The 24963-nt window shown below is 39.5% G+C and overlaps 1 protein-coding gene across 6 annotated transcripts in view; it reads right to left on the reverse strand.

The window, feature by feature from the left end:
• Positions 1-24963, reverse strand: part of TAOK3 (TAO kinase 3) — a 188703-nt gene that overhangs the window by 3603 nt on the left and 160137 nt on the right. For all 6 annotated transcript variants that reach the window (XM_027566729.1, XM_027566728.1, XM_027566727.1 and 3 more), the window contains 5 exons: positions 23160-23396; positions 21033-21161; positions 16055-16258; positions 7923-8162; positions 6341-6553 (listed from right to left, as the gene is read on the reverse strand). In XM_027566729.1, coding sequence (XP_027422530.1) covers positions 6341-6553; positions 7923-8162; positions 16055-16258; positions 21033-21161; positions 23160-23396 — 1023 coding nt within the window. The remainder of the gene's footprint in view (positions 1-6340; positions 6554-7922; positions 8163-16054; positions 16259-21032; positions 21162-23159; positions 23397-24963) is intronic.

The raw sequence follows: 24963 nt of genomic DNA on the forward strand, positions 1-24963 counted from the left end.
AATAATTAATCCTAACCAGTTTTCACTCAAACCCACTAGAGAGGATACCACTCTTCTTTTTCCCAATCACAAGTGAAGGGAGAAGAGATACTAGACACAAAGAATGGTCACTCTGTAGCAGCAACAGCTCAGATAAAGCCCAAACGGCTCCCAATGAGGTTGTTCTTGATTCCCTCTTGATATGGGAGGCTTCTTACCAATAAAGGGAATGAAGTCTATTATTTTCTACCTGGTTTGGTTAACTGTCATGAGTACTGGCCAGAGGCTCATTCTCTGGACAATTCAGACCACTGAATTACCTCTGTCTTCTTTTCTTTCTGGCAATCCATTATTAATATCAGTAACTATGTTACTCTTAACCAGCTCTGACTCTAAAAAAGTGTCAGTCTAGAAATCAGAGGATATTCCAGTATTTGATATTCATCAACCCAAAGTTGCACATACCAAATCCATTAAGAAGTTTTATAAAAATATAGGTAAATATCAGGTTTGTTCCCTCTACTGGGTTAAATTCAAGAAAGGGATGTGACAGAAGCAGCATATGTAGTAGTGGCCAGGCATACAGGTTTACAGGGTCCCCCCAAACGTGTTCAAATCGCAGTTCCATCACTAATTAGCTACTTACCAGTAAATGACCCTCTAAGTCAAGAGCGGGTACACTATGGCCCAAAGGGCAAATTTGGCTTGCTGCCTATTTCTGTAAATGAAATTTTCCTGGAACAGACAAACTCATTCATGGCTGGACTATCTATGACTGCTTTTGTATGACAATGGCAGAGTTGAGTAGTTGTGACAGAGACTTTGTGGTCCACAAAAGCCTAAAACATTTACCATCTGCCCCTTTACAGAAAAAGTTTGTACAACTTCAATAAACCTCAGGTAAATCAGGGTTTAAAAAAAGTAACTACTTCAAAGGTTAGAGGGGATTCACAAAAATTAGATAACACAAAATACTTACAACAGTGCCTAGCACATGGTAAGTGGGTAGTAAAGGAAGCTGTAATTATCATCTGTACTTTTATCTCCTCCCTGACACAGAAGGGTTATTTCTCTTCTTTTATTCAAGGGCAATCATGAACCTATATTCCTGACCCTGTTCTCTCTCATCTTATGTAACAAACATCCATTGAGCACTTGTTGGATGCTAGGCATTGTAGCAGATGCTGAGAATTACAAATAGGAACAAAACCCAATCTTTACTGGAATCCCACCAATCTTTATGTTCCCACTGCTAATTCTCTCCTTACCTTTAACCCCTGTATGCACTCCTTGTCCTGATTCTACATCTCATCTCTGACCATCCTGCAGGGGCGCTTATCTTACCTGTCCTCCCAGCAACATTTGATACTGTGGGCTACTCCTTCTTTCCTGGAATCTATCCTGTCTTCTGAGACATTGAACTCTCTTGGTTTTTCCTTCCTTCCTCTCCTTTTCCAGTTATTCTCTACCCCTCACTGGGTCATTAAATGTGGGTGCTCCTTAGGGCTTTGTTAGTCTTCTTCCTCTAATCTCCCTTCCTAAGGAGTCTCATCTATTTCAAAGGTTTCAATTACCATCTTTCTACAAATGATTCCCATAACCACACCTCTATTTCAGACTTCGTTTCTGAGATCCAGGCTAGCTTATCCACTCTATATGAGATACCTTCATCTGGATGGTTCCCAGGCCTTCAAGCTCAACATGACTAATATTTATATATATATGTGTATATATGCACACACACACACATACATACATATATGTGTGTGTGTTGCACTATGCAGCATGCAGGATCTTAGTTCCCTGACCAGGGATCGAACCCTTGCCCTCTGCAGTGGAAGTGCAGAATCTTAACCACTGGACTGCCAGAGAAGTCCCTCAACATGACTTCAGTTCAGTTCAGTTCATTATGTTGGTGCAAAAGTAACTGTGGTTTTGCATTGCATTTAATATCGAAATACTTTCTTAAATAAATGTGGTTATGTTATACATTTTAAATCACATTTCTTGATTTATGGTTTTTGCTAATGAATTATTACTTACTGTTTATTTTACACATACTTTGTACTATGGAAATGATGTTAGACAAAAAGCAAATTCAAGTGATTTTCTTATTTGAGTGTAAAATGGGTCATAAAACAGTGGAGACAACTCACAACATCAACAATGTATTTGGCCCAGGAACTGCTAATGAACATATAGTGCAGTGGTCACTCAAGTTTTGCAAAGGAAACAAGAGCTTTGAAGATGAGAAGCAGAGGCCAGCCATCAGAAGCTGATAATGACCAACTAAGAGGATCATCAAAGCTGATCTTACAACCACATGAGAAGTTGCCCAAAACTCAGTGTTGACTGTTCTATGGTCGTTCAGCATTTAAAGCAAATTGGAAAGGTGGAAAAACTTGGTAAGTGGGTGCCTTGTGAGCTGACCAAAAATAAAAAAAATAATTGTTTTGAAGTGACATCTTCTCTTATTCTGTGCAAGCGATGACAATTTCTTGATTGAATTGAGATGTGCAATGAAAAGTGGATTTTATACGACAACTAGTGATGACCAGGTCAGTGGATGGACTGAGATGCCAAAGCACTTCTCAAAGCCAAACTTATACCAAAAAAGGTCAAAGTGAGTGAGTGGTGGTCTGCTGTCACTTGATCCACTACAGCTTTCTGAATCCCAGTGAAACCATTACATCTGAGAAGTATGCTCAGCAAATTGATGAGATGTACCAAAAACTGCAACTCCTGAAGCCAGCATCAGTCAACAGAAAGGGTCCAGTTCTTCTCCACAACAATGCTCAAGTGCACGCTGCACAACCAATGCTTCAAAAGTTCAATGAACTGGGCTAGAAGTTTTGCTTCAGCTGCCATATTCACCTGACCTCTCGCCAACCAACTTCCACTTCTTCAAGCATCTAGACAACTTTTTGTAGGGAAAATGCTTCCACAACCAGGATGAGGCAGAAAATGCTTTTCAAAAGTTTGTTGAATTCTGAATCACAGATTTTTCTGCTACAAGAATAAATAAACTTATTTCTTATTGGTAAAAATGTGTTGATTATAATGGTTCCTATTTTGATTAATAAAGATGTGTTTGAGCCTGGTTATAATGATTTAATATTTAGGATCTGAAACTGTAATTACTTTTGCACCAACCTAATAATACTAACTAATCATTGTTTCCTTCCCACTTTCCCAATTTCCAATTCATTTTTTGACCATATAGATAAATGGTATCATCATCTACCATTTTATTCAAACCACAGACTGGGTGTCATTCTTAATATCTCACTCTCCACATTCAATCTGTTACTAAATGCTTCTAGTTCCACCTCCTGCCTCGCTCTCAAACTGAGTCACTTTCTGCTTCATCCTGTTCCCTCTCTAGTCCGGCCACCATTCCTTCACACCCAGTTAAAGGCAGCAACTTTATACACGCTCTCCTTATACCTGCACTTGCTATCTCCCAAGCCATTGTCCACATTTCACCTGAGTTATCATTTAAAAATGTAAATCTGAAATCAGTCTCCTCCTTAATGCTCTTTAATCGCTTCCCAATGCTTTTAGGATAAGATCAAAATTCTTAAGAAAGCTTACTAGCCTATACATGATCTCGTCTTATTCTCGTGTTAGTTGCCTCCTAGTTCTCTATATTCCAAATACAATGGACTTTGAGTTTTTTAAAAGTGACACTGTCTTTCCCATCTTTACATATGTATAATAGTTTCTTTTGCCTAGAATGTGCTCCCTACCCCTCGGCTTAAATAATCATTTTGTCTGAGAGCCCTTTCCTGACCCTCTAGACTAGGCACACTCTGTGGGTGGGCACACTGCACTTGTTCTGCTGTTACATGTAGACTTTTCCAACATCTTTTTTCTTCACTCTTTCATAAATTCCATGAGGACATTATCAACCTCTGTTTTTTTCACCACATTATTTCTGGATGTCAGGGGCAGAGCAGAGGCATTCAATAAATACTTATTAGATGAAAGGATGAATGAATTACACTGGTTTCTATTCTCAACTAAGGACATATTTAAGCCTTTCCAATTAATAGAAGTCCCCCTTTAACTGTTTCTTCCTTTAGCTAGAGCTCTATTTCGCCTTTCCTTCACTGACAAGAATCTGGGAAGAGCAGTCTCACAGTTTTTATCTCATTCTATAATCCCTTTTTTCCATTTCCAGCACTCCACTGTCTGTGACAAGCAATGGAAAAAGCCACTGCTGGGTCCACCTGGTCTCTCTGAAACATCTGAATTCATCAACTAGAAACCTTTGTTCTGGTTTCTGTGACACTCCCTTTGGTTCCCCTTCCACAATGCTGGTTATTCATCTTCTTTGGTCTAACTTCTACTTTGCCCTCAAATGTTGGTGCCCTCTACTCTGTTCTGAGTCCTCTTCCTCTTTAAACACAATCTTCTATCCCTTGGAGGTCTCAGGTATTCCCAACAGCTACAACTGCCCCCATATAATAATGACTTTTTTTTTTTTTTTTAAGCTGTGTCTCATGACATCAGCGATTTTAGTTCCCCAATCAGGAATTGAACCTGTGCCCCCTGCATTAGAAGCACAGTCTTATCCACTGGATGGCCAGGGAAGTCTTTTAAATTTAAAAAAACTTTAAATTAAAAATTCTGGGGGGCCATGCTACATGGCATGTGGCATCTTAGTTCCTCGCCTAGGTATCAAACTCAACCAGGGATCAAACCTGAGCCCCCTGCATTTGAAATGCGGAATCTTAACCGCTGGACCACCAGGGAAGTCAACAATGATTAACTTTTTGATGTTAATCCGGACACCCTTTTGAACTGAAGATTCCCATCTCTGTACCTTTCTACCTAGATAGCCACACAGCTAACAGGTCAAGTAATCTTCAAGGCACCCTAACTCATTTCTCCTTCTGATTTTCTACCTTGGTAAAATGATGACCCGTTCTGCTGTTATCAAACCTACCTCTCAAATTGGTCCCTAAGTTCTCTCTATTCTACCTCCTAAATATTTCTCAAATCCTCCTCTCCCTCCTCAGTACCCCCATTATCATGTTCTTAGTTCAGGGCTTCATTTTTTCCCCCTGGACTATTACAACAGCTTTCTAACAGGTCTCGTTACCTGCATTTGCCACATTTACAGCCAGTATCTTTCTACAGCCCACATCGGATCCTGTCACTTTCCTTCTTTAGATAGGTTTCAGCAGCTCTCTCTCTCTTTCTCTTTTTGCCACACTGCACGCATGTAGGATCTTGGTCCCCTAACCATGCCCCCTGCATTGGAAGTGCAGTCTTAACCACTGGACCACTGGGCAAGTCCTTTTAGCAGCTCTCCATTGTTGACAGAACAACGTCCACACCGCTGGCTTTTGAGGCTGTGACCCCTGACTATCCACCAGCTGCCTGTCATCCTTCTACCACCAACTACTCATCGTTTCTCAAATGCACCATCCTCTTTCAGGCCCTGGAATCTTTACATATACTGTATTGTCTGCCAGGAGTAACTTTTCCATTTCTGCTCATTTGACCAACTATTACTGTTTTTAAGATTCATCTCCTTGTGAAAGCTTCACTGAATTACTGGGCAAATTCCCATCCCTGGCTCACTAAGTTATGACTTCTCCATTTTGGGCTCCCACAATCCTCCTCCTTGAACTTTTGGGCTCATACCAAAGTTCTTTCACTCCCCAAATGCACACTTTCTATCTTTGAGCCTCTGTCTTTGTAGGCCCTTTTCCACGTAACCTGTTTGCATCAATAAATTCCTTCATGCTTTTTGGCTCCTGATGAGAAGCTTTTCCTCGACCAGATTAGTTGTTCCTACTTACCCTCCCATAGATCCTGGCAACTCCCAGTTCAAAGCACTTTTATGTTTTATTTTCATTGCTTAATTATCTGACCTTCTTACTTGACTGACAGGTGTGTGAGGACAGGGACCACTATCATCTCTCTAGTTCATCACTCTTACCTCTGAGCCCAGCAGAGTGCTGAGCATAGGTGCTTAATAAGATTTTACCAAATGAATGTGTCTGTGTGTCTCATTCATTTGTGCCTGACATTAGCTGTGAAATCTTTGGTGAATGAAATTATGATATTACAATGCAGTATCTATCGCACTGTGCCCTCAAAGAACCTATGTGCCACAGGTCTCATTTAGTGCATTATTCCTTGAATTCCATCTCTTAAAACACACTCCAGCAAGTATCCGCACTGGCTTGGCTTTATTCAGCGTCGTCATTTCCTTCAGTTCTTTGGGTGGAAAAATACCAATATCTTAAATGTGCACAAGAATCATCCTGGGACCAAAAGGCTGGATCTTGAATTTTCTTGATTCCTAAAGCTCTTGAAGCTGTGGCACTGAACCTAAACCACTTACCGCTTGAGAGGCCATCATTTCATTTATACTCTGTTCATACTGCTCTGCCAAAATGGCAAGTTTTCTTGTCTGCTCATCTTTCAGTGTCTTTAAGATTGTTTTGTGCTCATTCTTTGGAGTAACTTCCAACTGGTGATTCTTGAGTGCTTTATACTGTTTGGTCTGTACTTTGCAAGTGTCCTGAAACTGTTTTTTAATTTGCATTTCCATGGCCTGTATAGAAAAAGTGACAAAAGGAAAATAAAGACACATCAGTAAACACAGAAAGTCTTCCATTCTTATCATACAGTATAGGTTCTGGGACCAACTGTCTTTTGGTGCAGTGACTGATACTACTAGTCAATGACAATGAAAATAATACATAAGTCACAGACAGGAGTTAACTCCACCAATACTTTTGGTTTTATTGTCTGAATAGAAGTTGTTTTGAATTTACAAATAGATTTAAAAAACGAATTTTTACAAAATCACAACTCGAAGAAGATTGTGGAATATTGTGAAGCTTAATTTGTTAAAAGCTTGTTCATTATTTCAGTGGTTTCCTAATTAAAAATTTCAGTGTCTTCTATTGCTTGTTGCCTCACCTCTTTTTAATTGTTTTCCCCCATTTCCAAGTAAGAAAGGGGACAGCAACATATAAGTCATCTCTCACTGCTCTGTGTCTCCTTGACAAATCAATAAAGGACAACACTGGATTACACTTCACACCACAACCCATTCCCACTACTTGCATATAGCAATATCAAATATGCATTTTGGCAAAGATAAGGTGGGGTTTTTAATTGTTAGTCCAAAACGCATTCCATCATGTTGCTTGATAGTCACATGTACACTTCATGAACATGTGGAGGAATTTGGAAGACAAGGATCACTAATTAGACAAGTTGGCATCTAGCTAGAGAGAAGCATGGCCAGTGTGGTTGAGGTTGACCTTGTATCTTTGAAAATACTGACAATGACTTCCTTGACATATAGCAATGGCTTAGTCCACATAGCTTGTTAATGAGCAGTCGGCTAAAATTCTCTGGAGCTAGTGAGGGCTAAAGGAGCTCTCTATTTCTAATGTAGGTAAAATAAATGCTTGGTATGTCACTGCTGATTCCCATGCCCGGGACAGATGTCACTAATAAATTATACTCTTTGTTACTAAGTGTGGATATGGCCTTAGAGTCTTTCTCAATAGAGTAGCACTCAAGGTAACTAACACCAATAATATGACTGGCATGACTGATAAAATTTATCTGCTATATTTTGTCAGGTAACTTTCTCATTTCCTGGGATAAGAACCATGGACTGCTTTTATTTTATGTGTTATAATTTTAAAGAGAGAATGTCATGAAGGGGGTCAAAGAGGTTGTATATAATGGATACAAAGAAAAAACAGAGGTATCACATGGCCCAGAAACATCCCTTTAGGAGTCTGTTATACCTAGACTCTTGTGCTTCTGATTCAGTAGCCGAGGGGCCCTGAAAAGTGCAATTTATGGAGCTGCCCAGGTGACTCTGACAGTCATCCATGTGTAGGAACCACTGATATAGCCTAGCTGTGTTTTGGAACACAAACCAGGGAATTTCTTCTCACCTTTAAGTTTTTTGGCTGTTGCCGAAGTTCCATGACATGCTTTCTGTGCAGTTCCCTTTCTCGCCTCTTATTGTACTCCAGCTGGTTTTCCAGTTCAGTCTGGTGCTGTAGCCGGATCAGATCCATGCGGAGTTTCTGTAACGTGTGCAGCTGCCTGTACTCGAGCTCTCGGGTGGACTCGTCGTGCCGAATCAGCATGGCATGCTCCATCTCCTTCTGTGTCCTCTTTTTATTTAGTTCCTGCATTTAGCAACAAAAAGTACATGGAGAGAGATGAATGGAGATGAACTGGAGGAAAGTCACCACTCAGTAAGGGATGGCAAGGAATAGCACTGTTAACTGTCTCTTAATTGCCCATTAGTGTTTGGGAGCATGACTTAATAAGACTAGATGAACAATCCCTGGAGACTGAGATTCTGTATGTTCCACCATTTACAACTTGGGCATCTTCAGAGCCACCACAACCACTCCACCTGTAAAATGGGATTAATTCTGCCTGACCCCTTCTTACCTCACAGAGCTGCGGAGAGCCTTAATTAGGTGATGTGTTATGCATGGGTCTAAATAAACATTTATTTAGTTAGGCTGGCTGGCTGCCTGCCCATTAAAATCATGTGAGGAAGCTTTTAAACCAAAAGATGTCTGAGTCTCATAACCTGAAATTCTGAAAACTGAGTGGAGTGTGACCCTGACATCAATAGTTTTAAGAATTCTCTGCTACTGTTTCGTTGCTAAGCTGTGTCCAACACTTTGTGACCCCACGGGACTATAGCCTGCCAGGCTCCTCTGTCCATAAAATTTCACAGGCAAGAATACTGGAGTTGGTTGCTATTTCCTTCTTCAGGGGATCTTCCTGACCCAGGGACTGAACCCACGTTGGCTTGGCAGGTGGATTCTTTACCACTGAGTCAACAGGGGAGCCCTAAGAGTTCTCTGTTGCTGCTGCTGCTGCTAAGTCGCTTCAGTCGTTTCCGACTCTGTGCGACCCCATAGACGGCAGCCCACCAGGCTCCCCCGTCCCTGGGATTCTCCAGGCAAGAATACTGGAGTGGGTTGCCATTTCCTCCTCCAATGCATGAAAGTGAAAAGTGACAGGTAGATCTAATATGCAGTCAGAGTTGAGAATCACTCTATTAAACTGATCATGTCTGCAATGTTCCTAGTTTTGGGGGAAATACTCTGCTTTTGCATGTATCAAAAGTAGGCCAATTATCTATTTTTCAAAATCTCAGAGGTCAGCGCTCACTGGGGAAAAGCAGATGAGATCTTTCCCCATTCATCTTTTCCATTACAGTCTGTTTGGTCATTTCTAGAGCTAATCATTCTGCTCCTCCCAGTTTTACTCATGTCTTCCTCTTTTGTTGAAGGGAGAAAGAAAGGAAACTAGAATTAAAAAAAAAAGGGGGAGGAGGAAGTTGGGTGAAACTTTTTTATTCACGAATTCAAGAATATTTCCTGAATGGCAGTGTATCAAAGCTGTGAACCATGTTCTCTGGGTACATAAACATATTTACTAAGCCATGACTTGGTGGCCAACTTGCTAACACCCTGACAGGGAAATGTAGTAGACACTTATGAAAGTATATGCTCAGCTCACAGCACACTGAATCAGTCTATCTTCTCTCCTGGGAATTTGGATTCAGGGACAGTTAATCTGTGTGTGTGTGGTTAGAACTGAGGGGCATATTAAGAACTACATATGTGGAAGCCACCTGCTGCTATAAGGGCTAAGGATTAGATAAAGCTGAGCTTCAGAGCAAGAAGAATGATAAAGAGAAGAAAGAAGGGCAGGAAATATACTGCTACCCAAGTTCCTAACTGGTTCTAAGCTCTCCGTATAGGTCCAGATATGTTATTGCTACTGGGCTTTATGAAACATTCCTATCTTTCTGTAGAAAATACCTTGGTTTTGGTTTTAGCCAGCTCAAATAAATTTTAGTAAGACACAAACAAAAGAAGCTTGATTAATACAGGGACATAAATTTTATGTTTATTTATTTTTTTTCCCCAAAGTGCAAGGTTGGAAGTGGTAAGAGATACAAAAGAGATGAAGATTATTTGCTAGAAGATTTCCAAAAAGAATGTTATCACTACTAGTTAAGAAGAGCAAGGAAAGGAGAAAGCCCTTGAGCTGAACTTTATATCAGAACAATAGGGTGCCTCTCTTTTCCAATGGCATCCACTATGGAGAAAATGCAAGATCATTTTCATAGAGATATCATTAATATTTGTGCCCTGGCATGGTTGAGAAATATCTTGTGTGTTTGGGCCTTCCATTCACTTGAAGAGAAGTCCTTTAAACAGCACAGTATCTGTTACTGGAGCAAAGTTGCTAGTCATTCATTTACTTATTCAACAGATATTTGTTGAGCATTTTCTGTATGTTGGGCACTGTTTTAGGCACGAAGAAGGGTCCAGTGAACAAGTACATACCCTCATGGGCTTATTTTCTAGTGGGGAAATACCTGGAGTATAAATGCCATTTACATTTGTTACAAACAATAAAAGATCATCTCCAGAGTATCTCCCCACATCCTCTCCCACGTTTTTCTTTTCCTTCCTTACCTGGACCATCAAATGTCTTTTAAAAATCACTAACTGGCCCCTGCTGCTGCTGCTAAGTCACGTCAGTTGTGTCCGACTCTGTGCGACCCCACAGACGGCAGTCCACCAGGCTCCCGTCCCTGGGATTCTCCAGGCAAGAACACTGGAGTGGGTTGCCATTTCCCTCTCCAGTGCATGAGAGTGAAAAGTGAAAGTGAATTCGCTCAGTCGTGTCCGACTCTTCGCGACCCCCTGGACTGTAGCCTACCAGGCTCCTCCGTCCAAGGGATTTTCCAGGCAACTGGCCCCTAGGTGGCACCAAAGGATGGTGAGGGCCTCTCAGAGACTAAAGCCAAGGAAAGCTTTTTGGATGGCTCAAGATTCTGTTCCTAGAACACTATCATCTTCAGTCTTTGAGTACCAGGAGCCCCAGTATTGGGCATTTATACATTTCACACATTTTCCTAAATGGAGAAGTTCAAACTGAGTCTGAGCTGTCCAGAGCTCAGAAATTCACAGGGGGAAAAAGATACAAAGCAAACAGCACTTTCAGAAGAAAACAATTGCTTCTCTGTTTAACGGAATGCTTCAGGATGTTGTCCTTGGAATATCTGCATCAGAATCACCTGTACTTGATAACATGCCACCCAGGTAAGTCTGATATGTACTAAAGTTTGAGTATCAGTGGAAAAATAATTCAGGGTGTGAGTCAGTTTTAGCTTTTCCATTGACTCATTATGTATGGCATTTGGTAAGACTTCAAATCTACATTTTGGTTTCCTCAAGTGTAAAGTACGGATAATAGTACCCATCGTGAACTACCAGTCTTGTGAAGTTGAAAGGAAAGACCATAAGAAAATGCTTCAGAATATATATAAACATGCCATTACTATTTTTCTACATTCAGAAGCGAATATCTGGCATACAATAACAAATCTAGATACTATAAACTATTTAAAAGGTGAGAGAAAAATAATACTGAAATGTTTTTTCTATTACAATTATAATAGAAATTACCTTTAATTAATTATCTTTAATTCATATGTCTGAGTTGCAGAGATGTTAAGCTGCCTATAACATTTTACACTATGGGAAAAAACCATTATTCAGCTTATTATGAGCCCATTGCTGTACCTACATAATAATGTGTAGTGTGCTCTCAATTATTAAAAGTGATTTTATATATCTTCCTCAATCCTAGCTGCAATCCTTATGCAGTGGTAAGACTGTTAGGATTTAACCATTTTTATATATGATAGTAAGGCATTTGGGAATGGAAGGGCTAACATAAGGTTACATAATTTCTATAAAGTAGAATTGAAGCTAAAACTCAGGTTTTTAGCTTTTCAACATTTTCCACTAAAAATGTCCCAAAGAATGGCTTATGTTTTTCTGTTTTATGCTGTTTCAGTCTGGAATACAATATTCTGAAGAGTCCCTCTGCTCTAGCTAGACATGATGCAATGGTTGCTTAGTCTGTACAAATGATATAATATATATAGTAGGGCCATATTCTAGCTTTTATAAAGTCAATAAAATTAGCTGAGCAAAAATACAAAAACAAATTTCACAGTAAAGGTGATTCTGTGCACTCCAGGTATATATGCCTTGGAGGGAGTATAAGATAAGAAGGCAGCTCCCTTTACCCCAGCCCACATCACATACATTGAGCATCACATCAGGCTGATGTGAGCTTAGGGGTGAAACATACATACAACATATGGCCATGACAGTACACCATGGCCACAAAACACATTTCTGTACACATTATTTGAACCTACTTCCTCTGAGATGTGGATCTAGGGTGTATCCCCAAACAAACCTTCCCCAATCATGATTCAAGCATTCTATTTAAGTTTCTATGGACGTACTATTGACTTCTTTAAAAGCATCTGATCTGACTCAAAAATTTTTGTGTTCATGCCCACTGACACTGAGTAAGAATGAGAATTCAAAATATAAGTGGGGATGTTGTTAGCCTATGACATTTAATATTTTCTTAGCTTCAGTTCTTAGCTGCATAACTGGTTAGGAAACAATGAGCACTGACGTGTAGTGACGATAAAAGAGGCTCAACTCAGCCTAAGGTGATCTTTTTAAATGTTTTCATTAACAAAAAGGAATGCTGGGGACTTCCCTGGAGGTCCAGTGGTTAAGACTCCATACTTTCACTGCAGGGCGCATGGGTTTGATCTCTAATTGGGGAACTAAGATCTTGCATGCTGTGTGGCAAGGCTAAAAAAAATTTAAAGTCTACCAAAAAAAAAAAAAGTGGGGGGTGGGGAAGATTACTAATTCTCAGTTTTGGCAAAGGTAGAGGAAAACAAGTAGTTTTTCTTGGTGGGAGTTATAAATCCTTAGAGGGCACCTAAAAATTCTCCTCCTGAGAATATTATATCCTACAAAATACTTGCTTACACGTAAAAAGTGATATTGCACAACTCCAACAAAATACCCAGAGAAGTGCTTCATTAAATAAATTATTCTATAGCCATACCAAAAAATACTATTGATGATTAAAAAGAATGAAGCAGAGTTATAGGTTTTAGATAGTAAATGAAAAATAATACAAACGGAAAGAGAGTTATGAAAGAGTAAACTGGATATTTTTGTAGGTTCAGTATCCATTTTCCCTTCTTTTTGTTAACAGGCTCCTCTTTTTGCTTCAGAAACTACTCCACCCTATGTGGAAATCAGAGAGACTACTGAGTAAGTGAATAAGCACATTACCCAATCAAGGGCTATCTCTCCTAGGAATTTGAGTCTTAAGCAAAAATGATACAAAGATGAAACATGGTTGGAAGAGGTACATCCAAATGGCAGTGTCTTGAGGAATGTCAATTAGCTCTTGCCCTCTAGGTCACGAAGTTGCTTTCCCAGCTTGATTCTTCATCTTTTCCAGCTTGGGTCTTCAGCTCTGTCATCTACCCCATATCCTTCCAATTAATTACTTTCCACGCTAAGTCAGTCAGTTTGTTTCTATTGCTTGCAAATCAAATAAACCCACTGGTACTAACATAATCTTATTTTTGTAAGATTAAAGTTATATATAATATATAAGTTGTACACACACACACATGCATATCTGAAAAAACTCTGGTAATATATCTGCCAAATTAATGGTGACTGTCTCAGGGGAGAAAATGGGTGGGATGGGATTATCAAGCACTTTCACAACTCAGTGTTTTTCTGCATTTGTCATTTTCAATGTTCTTTTATAAATAGAAGACAAAAACTGAACATTTTCACTGAGGTGGCTCCAGGATAAGACTAAACAAAGGAAAACCTAGACTTTTCAGAAATAAACCCTTGTAGAGTTATTCTTCACCCAGTAGGTTAGAACCTGATACTAATGAATATAGTTTTTATCATTTGGAGGAATAATTGTCTTCTATAGTTTTTATTGGCACTAACTGCCCCTTAATCTCAGACTTCTTCCAAATACGTGACACTGGAACAAAAATAATAACTGCCAGATGGAAAGAATCCCAAATACCTTGTTTGTAACTGGCTATTGGACTTTTTGATTTGAAATTTTTAGCCTTCTAACAAACTCAACACATGTAATATTGAATTAACCAGTTTCTTACCAATATCTCTCTCTAAGCTTCTCTGTTTCTGCCCAAATCTACATTTCCCCAGCTCTTAAATCCTAGAAATAACTTTGACTCTACCCTCATCTCTTTCTCATATCCTTCTGTATGCCAAGTCCAGCTTATTTTATACTTCAAAATGTTTCAAACCCATCTCTCTTTTGCCAGCTAACACCCTATCTGTGTCTATAGCCTATTCCTCCCACCGGATCTCTTTGCTTCTAGTTTATTCCCTCTAAATTCAATGTTTCTCAACCTTTTTTCTCCCCCATTATTTCCATCAGGGGCCTTTTTAGCCTCCACCCTTCCCTGATCATCATCACCATTGAAATGCTAATAACAAACATGTACTGCATATCTTTTTATGTACTGTAGCCCTTCAGAGAGCCACAAGTCACTATAATATCCCCTCCTCCACAAGAACTCCCTTTTTACTCCCCAGGGGGTTATACTGCTCCCACTGACCATGCATGCTCTAATCAATCTGTGCATCACCACCAAACTGGGCTAATCTCTGTAAAGTAGAATGTTAGCCATATCACTCACTGCCTGGCTCAAAAATGTTCAGTTTCTCCCTCTTCCAATAAGATGAGATAACATAGATAAACAGCCTGAGCCTGGCCCATGATTATGTGTTCAATAAATTTTAGTTTGCTCTTTTTCTTCCCATTTGAATACTGCTCTCCAAAAAGCTTACACCAATTCACATTCTCATTAAATGTGCCGAAGGGCTTGTTTCCCTCCTGCAGCCTAACACTGGGTTTTTAATCTGACTTTGATAATTTTACCAATGTGCTAGCTCACTTGAGGGCTTCTCGTATTACTCCAGGTCACAGTGATTTCCTACTGAACTTTGTCTCTGCAACCAATTCACATTCTGTATTCCTCGTCTCAGCGAATAACATCATATTCGTCCAATTTAGAAACTCTGCATTCATTTTTTGACTCTTCTTATTTCTGAAATTCTCACAGCATTTGGTTTGAATTACTGTCATTTCTGCTTTAGAAATGTCACTCAGATCTAATCTATATCCCCACTGCTTCTTCCAGGTAGAACTAGAGAAAAGGCATTCTTACTGACCTCACTGTATTTTGCCTTGTACCACTCTAGGCTATCTTCAACGCTGAGGCATTCATTCTTCAAAACAAAGAAAAACTCTCATTGTCATTTCTCTGCTTAAAATTCTCTCATTTTGACTTACTTCACTCAATATTGTAGAGCAATTATCCTTCAATTAAAAAAAAACACACCTCTCATACCCATGCAACTGACTTCAGGCTGAAATCTAAAAGCCTTGCCTTCAGAATCAAGGCCCTCCGCCCTCCATTCTGCTTCCAACTGTTCCTGCTCTAACACTCCACTCCACACACTCAGAACACACAACTCCTCTTCAATCACAGACTCTTCCAAGCCCTTTCATGACTATATGCCTGTCAGAATTTATTTATGTCTACTATGGTAGACAACATATTACACTGTGATTAGCGTGTTACGTGTCTATTTCTCGTGTCTTCAGAGAAAGCTGAAGGTAGGGAGGATAGCATTTAAATAGCCCTGGCATCTCCAGTAAGTAAGAAGGCACTCTGTAAGTGCTGGATGACTGAATGAATTACCTTAACTGTAGAGCACCATTCTGTTCTTTTAAGTGCTTCAGAGAGAGTCACAAAAACTCAAGTCTTTGACAAACAGGCTAAAAGCAAAAATTCTCTATTCTACTTCTTTTGATTCTCCACTGCATGAATTTGGCTTATAATAGGTGTTCAAGAAAATTTTATTTGGAAAAAGTTGATTCCTTGTTCTGTAAATGGGCTTTCTCTGATCAATGGTAAACTCATTCCCTTTCACTTTTGTCTATCTGCTTTGTGTCAGGCATCACACTGAAGTCTGTATAGGTTAAGGATATAGGTATGGTCAAAACAGACACAGTCATGGTCCTCACAAATTAACTTATGTCTTCATAAGTTAATGACGATAGTTGTGGACAAAATACATACCTCCCGAATATTCTGCTGCTCCACTTCATGCCGCTTGATCATTATTTTCCGCTTGAAGAAACGACAGTTTTTGTCATAGTACAGTCTCTGCTGAGTGAGAAGGTGGGCTTCCTCTTCAGCCTGTGTGTGCTGCAAGTTCTCTTTATGCTTAGATATCCGCTCTTGCTTTTCCTTCTTGGGTGTGCTATGGTCCTCATTCATCTCCTTCACAAAACCAAAAACCAAAAAAAAAAAAAAAAGAAAGCTAAGCTCATCAGGCAAAAGGAACTATAATAGCTTATTGCAATGTAGATTACATTATTTTTGAAAGCAACTGAGAATGTAAGGTCAGAAAGTCTTGGTGTTGCAAAAAACACTCCCCTGCCATACGTCCCTCTCCCTTTTTTTTTTTTTAATCCGTTGAGAGGGAGACATGTTAGCATTCATGTCTCTGTCTTCTCACGCTCAGAAATCATGGGTTCACTCATTTAACCAATATATGCTTGCTGAGTTCTTATCATGCAACAGATGCTGTGCAAGGCAAAGGAGACAACGGTGAGCAAACATAGTATCCGCCATCATGGGGCTTTACAGTCTAGAATCAAAAATAAATCAAAGAACCACAGAAATTAAGTGAAGATTACTGTGATAATAACTACTGTGTAGTTGAAGTACTTGGTTTGAAGAGTGTTTAATAAAATATATTTGACCTTGGTAACAACTAAGCTGAAATTTCAAAAATCTGTAGCGAGAAAGGACAGGGAAGAATACTCTGGGCAGAGGAAACAGCATGTGCAAAATTGCTAGGGAAGGTTAATTGAAACATGGTACAGTTAAGGAACTGAGAGAAGGTCAGGGCAGGTGATACAGTGTGACATGAGATGAAGCTGGACTGGTAGGCAGGACCACTGGAAGTCTTACAGGCCAAGTTAAGGATACTGAGCCTTAGCACAGGAGAAATGGATTTTATATATACGTGGGGGTGTCATAATGAGATGCATTTCAAAAAAGATGACTCTGGCTGCCATGTGGAAAACAGAATGAAGGAGGCAAGAGCATGTCCATGGAGACAGCTAGGAAGCTATCACAAAGTCCAGATGAGATATAATTGTAGCTTGGACAAAGGAGGTGGTGACAAGATGGAGAGAAGTACATAGATGTCACAGGCGGGAGGTAATACTGCAAATGTCGCTAGTTTGAATTTTAGGAAAAAGCATTCTTCATTTGGTATTAGACCACCTGATCTGCCTCTTGAGATATTTGTATGCAGGTCAGGAAGCAACAATTAGAACTGGACATGGAACAACAGACTGGTTCCAAATAGGAAAAGGAGTTCGTCAAGGCTGTATATTGTCACCTTGTTTATTTAACTTATATGCAGAGTACATCCTGAGAAATGCTGGGCTGGAAGAAGCACAAGCTGGAATCAAGATTGCTGGGAGAAATATCAATCACCTCAGATATGCAGATGACACCACCCTTATGGCAGAAAGTGAAGAGGAACTCAAAAGCCTCTTGATGAAGGTGAAAGTGGAGAGTGAAAAAGTTGGCTTAAAGCTCAACATTCAGAAAACGAAGATCATGGCATCCGGTCCCACCACTTCATGGGAAATAGATGGGGAAACAGTGGAAACAGTGTCAGACTTTATATTTCTGGGCTCCAAAATCACTACAGATGGTGACTGCAGCCATGAAATTAAAAGACGCTTACTCCTTGGAAGGAAAGTTAAGACCAACCTAGATAGCATACTCAAAAGTCAGAGACATTACTTTGCCAACAAAGGTCTGTCTAGTCAAGGCTATGGTTTTTCCTGTGGTCATGTATGGATGTGAGAGTTGGACTGTGAAGAAGGCTGAGCACTGAAGAATTGATGCTTTTGAACTGTGGTGCTGGAGAAGACTCTTGAGAGTCCCTTGGACTGCAAGGAGATCCAACCAGTCCATTCTGAAGGAGATCAGCCCTGGGATTTCTTTGGAAGGAATGATGCTAAAGCTGAAACTCCAGTCCTTTGGCCACCTCATGCGAAGAGTTGACTCACTGGAAAAGACTCTGATGCTGGGAGGGATTGGGGGCAAGAAGAGAAGGGGACGACAGAGGATGAGATGGCTGGATGGCATCACTGAATCGGTGGACGTGAGTCTCAGTGAACTCCGGGTGTTGGTGATGGACAGGGAGGCCTGGCGTGCTGTGATTCATGGAGTTGCAACGAGTCAGACACGACTGAGTGACTGATCTGATCTGATATTTCCAAAAGAACAAAATACATAATTGTTTTAGATCATATGAGTGAAGGGAAGAAAGCAGTAAATCAGAGCAGTTAAGAAGATGTTAGTCTATGGGGAAAGTAAGAAGATCACTTTTAGAGAAAGTATTGGGCATCCTTTGTTCATACTGTTCATAAAGGTCCAACTACAAGCTGGACCTTTAATATCTGGTTAACTATTCAGTTGAAATCTTTTATTTATACCTATTTTACTTATGTTTTGTAATGTGGATGTCACACACTGTTTAGATTGTTTTGGCACTTAGCTAAGAAGTATTTGTAAATCAACTTTCAATTTTCCTGTTCCAGTGAAATCTCAAGTGAAATATTAGAATCAACAAGAACAAGAGCTATTTCCATTATGGAGTAAGCTGGGATCTAGATGCTGTGACTTCACTACTAGGTTTGGCATTAACCACTATATTGGACATCTAAACTGCAATATGATCATAAAAATTCATTTCAAAATCAAAAATAAATTATTTCTGGATCATCCATCATTCTGGATTACCCAGACCCCAGTTATCTATCAACAGTAGGGATAATGGAGATTGTTCTGTCATCTCAAGGATTATACCTTTTATTTTATTTTTTTAGGATGATACCTTTTATATCAATATTTAAGCATACATGACATTTTCTTTTTCTAAAGATTTTTTTTTTTTTGATGTGGACCATTTTTAGAGTCTTTATTGAATCTGTTACAATATTGCTTCTTTTTTTTTTAATGTTTTGGTTTTTGACACAGAGGTATGTGGGATCTTAGCTTCCCTACCAGGGATAGAACCCCCTACACTAAAAGGCAAAGTCTTAGTCACTGGACCACCAGGGAAGTCAACAGTCTGAACTAAGCTTTACTTCATAAGGAGTAATACTAGCTTTGCATAGAGAAAGTATTATAGAGGCTGTCTTAAATTGAGTGTAGGTTTGTTTTTCTTCATGAGAATGTGAAAGACTTGTACGCTTAGGCCCGTGGTCTTTAGCACTCATAAATCTGAGTATGGCAAACCCAAAATAGCTCTATGCCTGAGGACTGAGTGGGGACTCTCGAACGCTGTTCTGTGGGAGCATCTTCTAAAGATGGAGTTCATACAAAGCTCCAAATACCTTAGTGGTACAAATGCTCAAAATGGTGGCTGCAGCCATAAATATGGCTTCCAGAACATGAGAAAACACATGGAGCTGTAAGTAAAAATCTATCTGCAGTTGAGAAAATTCCAAAATTTGTTACTGAAAAATCAGGTTTATCTCTGTGATCTAGTAACATCTATTAGGATATAATAATCCAGATCAAGAAATAAGTAAGAGAAAACGGAGAGCATGTAAACCTTCTTAGTTGGGCTATTTCTCTCCATAGCCTAGTTTTCCAGACCTTACAGTGTCAGACAGAGATGATTCTCATTCTGGCAGTGCAGGTTAGATAGAAATTTCTGTCAGTTCCAACAACTACCAGTGACCCATCTGGGCAGAGCAAACCCCAAGGCACTTGCTTTTAGTTATTGATTTAAAAATAACTGTTTAAAAAAAAAAAAACAACTGAAAAGGAACCTAGCTAACTCTCATACTGTTAACTTGGAATATGTGCCCAAGTGACTGATTTCATATACTAAATCAAGTCCCATCTGACTTCTGTTAAGCCTTAATACACTAGTAGTCCACAAGTGAGAAACCCTAAGTCTTATGAGAAGGAATGTCTATGGACCTGCAAGCAATTCAGCTGTAAGTCCTGGTAAAAGAAGAAGTGAAGTCACTCGAGCTTCCAGTTCAAACTGCAGTTCCTCAGAGGAACTAAGTCCACTAGAGGTCTTCAACCTAATACTAAAGAATCACTTACTCACTGATCAAATATTTCACATGTACCAGGCACAGGGAAGTAATGACACAAAGAAAAAAGACATATGGTCTTTGCTCTTACTGCTTACTGGCTAGTAGGGTAAAATAGCTCAAATAATCATATATCTATATATAGATACATATAAAACAGAAAATTAGTGTTATAATACCAGAGGTACCTATCTTGGTCAAGGCAGTCAAGGGAAGGTTTTCCTGGGGAAGTGAAATTTAAGTTATGGTACTAATAAACAATCCTTAGTCTTACAAGGAGGCTGGAAAGGGATTGGGAGTAGGGATGGGGATGCAGAGAGCACCTTGGTGGAAGAAAGAGTGTGAGTGAAGACTGTGGAGATGGGCAGAGCTAAAGGACCCAAAGGTGACAACTGTGGCAGGAGTAGTGCTGAGCTGGGATGGGTAAGAGGTGAAGGGAAAGTTGGTATGAGGTAAGAAGGGAGGCTGGTAGCTGACCACATAGGGACTTCTAGTATTTTGATCAATGAGCAAATACAAATGAAAGAGCAATGAAAAGTCAATAAATATTATACTCATGAAGTGATATGATGGTTTGAAAACTTATGGTTTGAAAAGATCACTGGCTGACATGTGAAGAATAAACCAGAAATAGGCAAGAATGGTTTAGAGGGTTCCTGAAGTGTTCCTGGACAAGCACCATGAGCATCATGTGGGAATTTGTTAGGAATGAACATCTCAAACTTCACCCCAGATTCACTGAATCAGAACATCTAGTAGTGGGTTAGCAATCTGTTTTAATAATCACTTCAGGTGATGATATTAGAAAGTTTGAGCATTAATGGGTTACGATATTGTTCACAATGTAAGATGAATTAAGTTCTAGTCATTCTAATGGCAACTTGATGACTGCAAAATAATGGTATGCTTACCTCTTTTATTTTTTCCTTACAAATCTTATACTGCTTCTTCTGACTTTCTAAGAAAGTTGTCAAGTCTTTCTTTTGCTGGGCCAAGATCTGTTGCTGGAACTTCTTCTCATCTGCTGCAGCTACCTTTGCCTGATAAAACAACAAATATAATATAGGATGAATTGTTCTTAACACAGAATTCAGCTGTCTATTCTCCAATGCATTCAAAGAGTCCAAAAGTACCGAACAGCATAATTTTTTTGAACACATAATTCATAAAACACAGAAAAGGAAATACCTGTTTTGATTCTCTTGTATCTTAAACAAAAAATTTTTAAAACTTATACCATCAAAAAATATATTCCCAATTATGGGAAAAACATGAAGGTAAACTGTAAATGTGTTTTATTGGACACATACATAAAATAAATGGGATGAAAGGTGGACCAAGGATTATAATAAAAACTCTTCATTATACTGCTGGTGGCCGAAGGGCTAAAGTATAAAATAGATAAATAACCATGACTGGCCAGTTTCTTTCTTTCCCCTCAAGAATTTAACTCTCTAATTGGTTACTTCAACCATCAGATATCTGAATGAGGTCATCTTTAGTATAACAGGCAAAAATTAATGACTTTTTGTTTTCTGAAGGATCTGCTATAATCCACAATAGTTGGGTATCAGGACATTTTGAGGACTCCTAGATGGATAGAAAATAGACTAGTCTTTGGCCATATAAGCCTGAATGCATCCAATCTCATCTGATCTCAGAAGCTAAACAGGGTCGGGCCTGGTTAGTACTTGGAAGGGAAAAAATAGACCAAATAAAAGATAACCCAACCAATACTGGCTCCTGAAAGTGACCAAATCTAAGCTTAACGGAACCATAGGTGAAGTACATGTGTAAGATGATATACTTAGAGAATAGAGGGGGGAAGTATGCGTCTTGGTTCTTTCTATGAATCTTTTCACTTTTATCTTCTATTATTAACAGTTTTTCCATTATGAACAATTTTTTCCACATATTTACCAAATCTAATTCCCAAGAAAGACTGACTGGCTTATTTAATCAATATTACCCCTGTTTGGGCAGAGGTTTTCATGACACACTGCCTCTAGATTGGTGGCTGTTTGGGGGAATGATCCTACAATTCTGATGTTTCCTCCCATGTAGAGAGAGAGAGACAGCTAGTGAGCCTGATTACTGAAGCACCCCTGACACCCTGTCCCCAGTCACTCCATCCCCAGGGAGCACAAATTCATTCCTGCTTTCCCACACTATGTAACTATATAAGTCTTATCGGGGTGGGAAAGGCAACTGGTTTAGTACTGCCAGTGCCTGGGTGGGTGAGTCTGTTTAATTTTGTTTGGGATTGTTAGGCCCATTTCCCTTCAGATATAAATCACTTCTCTAACATTTATTGGTAATAAAGAGATATTTTGACTATCTGCATTACCCTTCTGTCTTAAAAAATTTTTTTTTAAATTTATTTGGCTGTGCAAGGTCTTAGTTGTGGCATGCGGGACCTTTAGTTACAGCACGTGGGATCTAGTTCTCTGACCAGGGATTGAACCTGGGTCCGTTGCATTGGGAGCATGGAGTCTTAGTCACTGGACCACCAGGGTAGTCCCCCATCTTGTCTGTTTTTAAAATTAGTTTAGAACCTGGATGGGGAAGAAAGATGTTCCTAGAAGACCCAACAGTAGCCAGATCAACTATTTGCTGCCATTTACCAAGGTAAGGTGCCCATTCGTAGGCCAGTCACCACTAAAAGGGACTATTTGTAGAGCAGTTTTCTTTTGAAGAGGACTGTATGAGGCAGGCACACAGTAACAGACCTGAAAGGTGCAAGTTTCCATAGGATAGAAGCATCTTGTTTCTTTTCATTTGTATCATACCTCCATCAGGGAACTGATGCTCAGAATACAATTGAAAAGACAAGGATGCAATATATACTTTCATTTACTATTTGAACTTATAATGACAAATTTAAGTAGCCTCATAAAACCTGGACCCCTCTTCCCCAAAGCAACCCTGTTCCTCCATCACTAAAAAGCACAATACACCTGCCTCCTGCTCACAGGATGTGGCTGACTGGGACAGGCTTGGCTTGGCTGTGGTACAAGGGCATGAGTGTGTATACTGACCTCCTTTTCTATGATAGCCACTTGCTTCTTGGCCAGCTTCTCCAGCTCGATGGACGAGTTGTTGGCATGCGTCTCCACCTCTTTCTGTAGCTTGAGGCGGTGCTCGTCCATCTCAGCCTTCAACTTGTTCTCCAGGGCGATCAGCTGCTTCTGGTGCTGGCGCCGCATCCGCTTATAACCTGACATCTGTTCCCGCAACTCGTTCTCCTGCTCATGCTCATGGATCTGTCGTGTAACCTGATTTGGGTTGGGGAACAGAACTCAGGTTACCAGATTCATGGAAGAGGAACGTTCAGGCAAAGCAGAAGAACCCTCTGGTAGAATTTTATTTATCATCATCAGCATCAGTTCAGTTACTATTTCCTGAACACTCACATGTTCCAGGCACTGTGAGTAGGGTCATCTCTAATCCTACAAACAATCTCATTCACTTGTTCATTCTATTCACTCATGAAGTATTGTTACCATCACCATTTTATAGATGAAGAAATTGAGACTTAAGGAAATTAATGTATCCATTCAGCCAAAAATATTCACATATTTTTGATATATCACAATATATATCCTCATGGTCATATAGCTAATAAAGATTAGAGCTGGGATACAGACCCATTTCTATCTGATTTCAGAAACAGCACATGCTATTTCCACTACACCAGGATCTTTCAACCTCAGCACTACTGACAATGAGCCAGATAATTCTTGGTTTTGAGAGGCTACCTTGTGTGTTGTAGGATGTTTAGCAACATCCCTGGCTGACCCAACAGATGCCAGTAGCACGTCCCAAGTTAAGACGATATTAAAAGTCTGCAGACATTCCCGAATGTCCCCTGGTGGGCATCTCTCTCTGGTTGGGAGGCACTGCACTATAGCATACTGCTTATTTGTTTCTTTTTAAAGATCACATCTCTAACAGTTATAGGAATCTTAAATATCCTTTTAACATAGTTTGAATGAGATTTATTTCTGATTCTTAGTATGAACTGAGTGAGAGTGAGAACAAGCTCTTTCCTTTTAAATCATCTATCTCCTTCCTCCCCTTCCCCACAAAAGAGATATTAACAATTACAAACACTCACTTGCTCTCTGAGGAGAAAAGATTCCTGTAATTTTGGGATGGTTACTTTTCTTAGTAATTTTTCCTTAACCCATTCTCAAGTGACTATCCAACAAACTGAAGATTCCAAGTGTAAATTTCAACATCTCTTGTTTCTATTAAACCTTTTCTGGTTTTCCAGTCCTTTCTTCAATTTACAACCCCTCATTATTGTCTTGTTAAGAGTCTCTGGTCACTTCCTTCTAATCTTCCCTAGTTTAGTAGAAAGTCTTAATTACATAATTATAACTTTAATTTTGTTTTACACTATATAATTCAGTCATTCCAATCTACTACTACAAGACACTTCTCCCCAGCCTAACCCTCAGACTAAGTTTTACTGGAAATTTTCAAGCTGCTCTTAATTCTCTCTACTGTTTTCCTTTAATGGGTCAAAGTACATTTTGTACAAAGGACAGTTTGTTTCTTTGCTCTTTTTAGAAGGTGTCCCTGCATTCTTGACTGAGTCCTTACTATCAAGAGAGTGCTGTTCTGTAACTGGATAGCATTATCAAAGTACACCATTAAACAGAAGGCGAACTCTTGAAATCTTTCCAGTTGAATCTAACACTAGGTTTCTCATATTCATGTTTCTTTTCTAAAGGACAACACTCTTTAAGAATAAAGAATAAGAGCAGAAGATGTTTCAAGACCAAAGAACAAACAAAAAACAGGATAGCATCACCAAAGAGACACCTGACACTTTAA

This window comes from Bos indicus x Bos taurus, chromosome 17 (genome assembly GCF_003369695.1).
Source record: "Bos indicus x Bos taurus breed Angus x Brahman F1 hybrid chromosome 17, Bos_hybrid_MaternalHap_v2.0, whole genome shotgun sequence".
Classification (NCBI taxonomy): Eukaryota; Metazoa; Chordata; class Mammalia; order Artiodactyla; family Bovidae; genus Bos; species Bos indicus x Bos taurus.